Below are 5,376 nucleotides of genomic sequence, written 5' to 3' on the forward strand. Positions count from 1 at the left end.
CAAGAAGACACAATAAACCTTCTTATCTATGCACCTAACCACAGAGAATTAAAATACCTGGAGTAAAACATAGAATGACAAGGAGAAATAGGCAAAACCACTATATTTGGAACATTTAATATATCTCTTTCAGTAACTGACAGATCAAAGGCGAGCAGAAAATGGATAGAAACCTGGGTCTCAGGTGTTTATACTCAGAATAAAAAGGCCTCTAAGATCTTAGACACAGAAACATCATGGTTTCTGGACTATTTGAGAGCTACCCAAATCAGTTCAACTATTTTGACCCAAGTTGTCTTCTTTTTATATTTCTGGAAGTGTGCTGAGCTTCATCCATTTATCATTTTCTCTTCATGAAGTTTTTTCTGCTAAAAATATTTTCTCTCCTGAACAAAAGATCAAAAAATGCATTAAAAATATTTTCATATTAAAGTAAATTGTCTGAGGAAATATTGTTGATCTCGACTACAGAGTCTATATTAGACATAGTTATTGTTAGTGCTGTCAAGTCAATTCTGATTCTTAATGACTCTGTGTACAGCAGAGCTGAACCCTGTTTAGTCTTTTTGCACCATCCTCTCACCTTTCCACACTATATCAGACAGTGCTCCACTGTTATTCATTGGATTTTCATGGCTGATTTTTTTGGAAGTGGGTAGCCAAGTCCTTGTTTCTAGTCTGTCTCAGTCGGGAAGCTCCACTGAAACCTATCCATCATGGGTGACGCTGCTAGTATTTGAAATACTGGTGGCATAGCTTTCAACATCACAGCAACAAGCAGCCACCACATTATTCCCAGACCAGGAAATAAACTTAGGCTGCGGTGGCGACAGTGCTGAGTCTTGACCACTAGACCACCAGGGCTGGCTATATTAGACCTAGAGGTATCATAAAATCTGAATGCTTAGAAATCAAGGAACTTGATAAGATATAAAGAATAACTTTACTAGAGTGTTGACTTGATTACTCTTTTAGTTTCACAAACATTTACTGATGATTATTAAAAGAAAAGTCATAGTTCTGCTAAGAATGGCCTAACCTGGGTTTAGTGACCATATTCTCTAGTATGTCAACATGAATAGAAAAAACAAAATCATGCTTTCATTCTGTATACTGAAAAGATAGGGTTTACTATTATTGAGGTTTATATCTAGTATCTTAAACACAAAATGTGACTAGTAATATGTAAATTCAGAATTCCACATTAATATGAAATATTCTCATAAATGTAAAGGACAGGAGGAGGAAAGTTGTGTTGTAGAGATTTTTTTTCACCTAAACTTTCTGTTGCTTGAATTTCTTGAGGATTCTGTCACGAATCTGCTTGGTCTTGACACTGTAGACAATAGGGTTCATGAAGGGTGGAACCAGCAAGTAGACATTGGCCATGAGCACATGGACACTTGGAGAAGCATTCTGCCCATAGCGACGGATCATAGATAGCCCAATCATTGGTGTATAGAAGGTGAGCACAGCACATATGTGGGAGATACAGGTATTGAGGGCTTTCACCCTCTCTGTCTTGGAGGCTATACTCAACACTGTGCCGAGGATGAGGATGTAGGAGAGAAGGAGGAGCGCTGAATCAAGTCCCATGGAGCAAATGACCACTATAAGGCCATAGATGCTGCTAACCCAATGGCTGGATACAGTTGTCTTTATGAGGTCCTGGTGCAGGCAGAAGGGGTAGGAGAGAATATTGACAGGATGATATTGAAGCCTCTTTAGGAGAAAGGAAGCTGGAAAGACCAGAGCCAAGGCCCTTCCAGCAATTGCCAACCCAATCCCAATGATTACGCCATCGGTTAGAATGGCTGCACAACGCAGGGGCTCTCGGATTGCTACAAAGCGGTCGAAGGCCATGGCCAACAGCACAGCTGACTCAGTAATTGAGAAAACATGAATGAAGTACATCTGGACCAGACAAGCATTGAAGGAGATCTCCCTGGCATGGAACCAGAACACACTGAACATGGTAGGCAAGGTTGTGACGGATAGGCCCAGGTCGGTAAGTGCCAGCATTGATAGAAAGTAGTACATTGGTTGGTGGAGGGAAGGCTCAGTTCTGATGATAAATAGGATGGTAATGTTTCCTGCAACTGAGGTGCCATAAACAAAGAAGATGGGGAGGGAAATCAAGCCATATCTGCTTTCGAGGCCTGAGAGGCCTGTCAGAAGGAAGCGAGGGTATAGAGCAGAGCTATTGAAGACAGACATTGTGCTGATGGAGGCACTCTCAGTCTAGGTGGAGAGACAAGAACATGGAACAATTAGGCTAAAAGTCAATATTGCAACAAAAAGCACTGCTCTGATGCATGCTGCTCTGTGTTTACTGTTTTCCATCACTCTTCTGCTCATTATATATAATTACTAATTGTATTTATTATTTTATCAATTAATTTATTTTCTTTATTGCACACTTATTGAGAACATATTTTATAAAAGGAAATCTAGTAGTGCTAAAATATAGAGAAATATATACGAAATGCCTTCAAATACTTACAACCCAGTTGATAAAGAGAGTTAAAATTAAAATAAAGTGTTAGTTTAGTACAAGGTCCTATAAAACACAGAAAGAGGAAGCCAGCCTGACCCAGGGAGATCAAGGAAAATTTATTGAAGGTGATTCTTGAATTAGGTATCGAATGACAAATATAAGTTAAATGGGAACAAAGGGCTGTGCTGTGCCTTCTGTGCTGATTGACACTCATGTAAACAGAAAGGTATTAGCATTACAAGTGTAAGTGAATATAATTGAGCAAAGCTATAGGGTAGGGTGGCTCTTCAGAGGGTTATTGGACCTAAGACTACATAGAAATGGACCAGAATTTCTGAAGGAACTTGTGCATAAATATAAAGAGCTTGGACTTAATCTTAGAAGACACAAGATAGTCTTTTTAATAAAATGTGAACAATTTGATCAGATTTATATTATACCTGTGTCAAACTAGAATCAATGTTAAGAATGGTCAAAAGAATGACAAAATAGAAGGCAGGGAAATCCCTTAGGAGGCTGTTGTAGTAATTTAAAAATTGGATGAACGTGAAATGTAACAGTGGGGACAAAAAAGGATAAATAGATATAAAAGTTATAGTGGGAGAAAAAAATAACAAAATACTAATTGATGATCATATGCTAAGAATGAGAAAAAGAACCCATGACAAGTTATTTGGTAGATTTTAGTGAAATTTATTGAAATAAACAAACAAACAAACATTCAGAAGGACCTGCATGAAAAGTTGGTGAAACTAGGGGGTAAGATTAATTCAGTTTGGTTAAGATAAATTTGAGGCATGTGTGTTGAGGAGATAGTAGTGTATTGGGTCCCACAGAGGATTGTCAAAAGGGAAATTATTTGGAAGGATGCCTAATAGAGCAAGGACAGAGAGAAAAAAATTTTCTTAGAAAAGTAAAAAGAAAAATCAAAACAACAACAGCAGAACACATGTAATGTTACAAGAATCTTTTGTGCTCAGGGCTCAGGCACCCAGTGGATGGAATGAACTGTAGGAAACACAAGAGGCAGAATTTACCAAAGAGTGGAGAAGATGAGGCACCATGCTAGGAACCCTAGAGACTTAGTTACTTAGCAACATTATGGCCAGCCAATTCCAGTTTTTCTGGGCACCAAACACCAATAAAAATTTTTCACTGAGTATATTCGATGGCAAAGTTTTTCTAAAATTCATATGGCCCTCAACCTATCCTGCTCCAATACAGTTACTCTTCATAGTTTCCTCTGACAGACTTAATAATACAACTAATTTCCTAACCCTCTACAGGGATCATGGAAACTTTTCCAATCTGATACCATTTTCTTTCCTTTTTAGGAACAGATACAATAAAGAGAAGAATTACTTTACATATTCTCCTCCTGTGATTTATATACTATACTAATCATAGTATATTAGGCAATACTGGTCTTTATACACCTCCCTGGTGTTCCTAGCTTTTTATGTCACAAATTTCTCCTGGTCTCCTTCAACGTCACTGAACAATAACTGACAGCACTTTGGCGCTTGCATACAACTATTTTCTTCTTCCTTGATACTTTCCCTCAAATCTTTCAATATTTTAGGAGACTCCATCCTGCCCAGATATGCTAGATCTTTCCTCTTAGATCACTTTTTCCTACTTCTTCATAGAAAAGTCTCTGACAGGATATTCATAACCCACCTTCAATAAAAGGATCTATTGGATATAGACACAAGCAACCTGCTCTCACTGGCTGCTCCTCTGAAGTCCGAGAAAGTCTGATGACGACTGTCATTCACTACCTCTATCACTGTGGACAGATTACTAAACTTCTTGGATCATAAAAAACTGGGAACTGTGTTACCTTAGGTAATATTCAAGAAATTCAAGAAAATGTATCAAAAGTACTCAGCACAGAGTCTGAGACCTAGGAGATACTTTGGGCTTACATGAAGCAAAATGTTAATGGAGATGCTGAAGTAGCCACAATCTTTAAGGACGTCCGCCATATAGTACAGTAATCCAAAGGCAGGTGTGGCCCAGAGTGCCCAAGTTACCACTTGTAAAGATGTTACCCCTCGGGGCTTCTTTTGAGAATTACTTTGCCTAATTCCTTTTTTTGGCTCATAATGTCGCTAAGTGTGTATGATACATGTGAGAGTGGGATAGAGGAGGTACTCAATCATCATCAACAGTATCATCATCATCATCATCATCATTTTTAACAATATAATCTTTATTTAATATCAGACAGTACTGTTTTCAGAGACCAGAGATTTCAGCACATGGTTTCCCACCCTAGGTGCTTTCTATACCTGGAGGTGAGTTTACAATAGCATTCCATCCCAGACCTCTTCTGAGCAGCCTTTGAGGGTGATAATCTGGCTCCTTTGGGAGAATGGCAATCTGTACCTCTGACCTACCCCAAAACAATAATTTCACATGAGCAATGGTCAGTCCTACCTCTTGACTTTGTCTTCTATTTCCTGGATTCTTCACATATGTTCAGTATTAATCTCTTACCCATTCTCTTACCTCAGAAGCCTTCCTTCAGGTATACTTGAACCCTCAGGCATAGAAAGCCATTCACCATGCTACAGGTTGGCTGGGTCTCCAGTCAGCCAGGCCTAGAGACTTCCTGTAGGTAGAGAGAGCCACTGAAGATGGACATGAGAGAAGAAGATGCTAAGGCAGATCATTCTTCAAAGAAGCAAAGATGTCCTTAGGGAAGCATTTGTTTCTCTTTCAGCAACTCCAGAGCTGAGATAGGATATTTTTGCATTCAGCCTCCTTGACTCTATCCAGCTAGGTGCTTTATCAGCACTACACTTCTGTGCTTTAACTGCTCTAAACTCTGTGCCCTCTCTTAAATTGTCCATTCCCTCAGGACCAGTTGTTTT

The 5,376-nt window shown here is 39.0% G+C and overlaps 1 protein-coding gene across 1 annotated transcript; it reads right to left on the reverse strand.

Moving 5' to 3' along the window:
- Positions 1 to 1,275: 1,275 nt before the first annotated feature.
- On the reverse strand, positions 1,276 to 2,217 carry LOC101397597 (olfactory receptor 51G2-like). Its single transcript, XM_004433912.3, has one exon. It carries the CDS (start codon positions 2,215 to 2,217, stop codon positions 1,276 to 1,278), a length of 942 nt encoding a protein of 313 aa, XP_004433969.1.
- Positions 2,218 to 5,376: the final 3,159 nt, after the last annotated feature.

This window comes from Ceratotherium simum, chromosome 7 (genome assembly GCF_057802395.1).
Source record: "Ceratotherium simum simum isolate JZ-2026a chromosome 7, ASM5780239v1, whole genome shotgun sequence".
In the NCBI taxonomy this organism is placed as follows: domain Eukaryota; kingdom Metazoa; phylum Chordata; class Mammalia; order Perissodactyla; family Rhinocerotidae; genus Ceratotherium; species Ceratotherium simum.

What these genes read in the sequence shown, in the direction of transcription:
- LOC101397597 (XM_004433912.3), bottom strand. Translation starts at nt 2,217, where the DNA reads ATGTCTGTCTTCAATAGCTCTGCTCTATACCCTCGCTTCCTTCTGACA.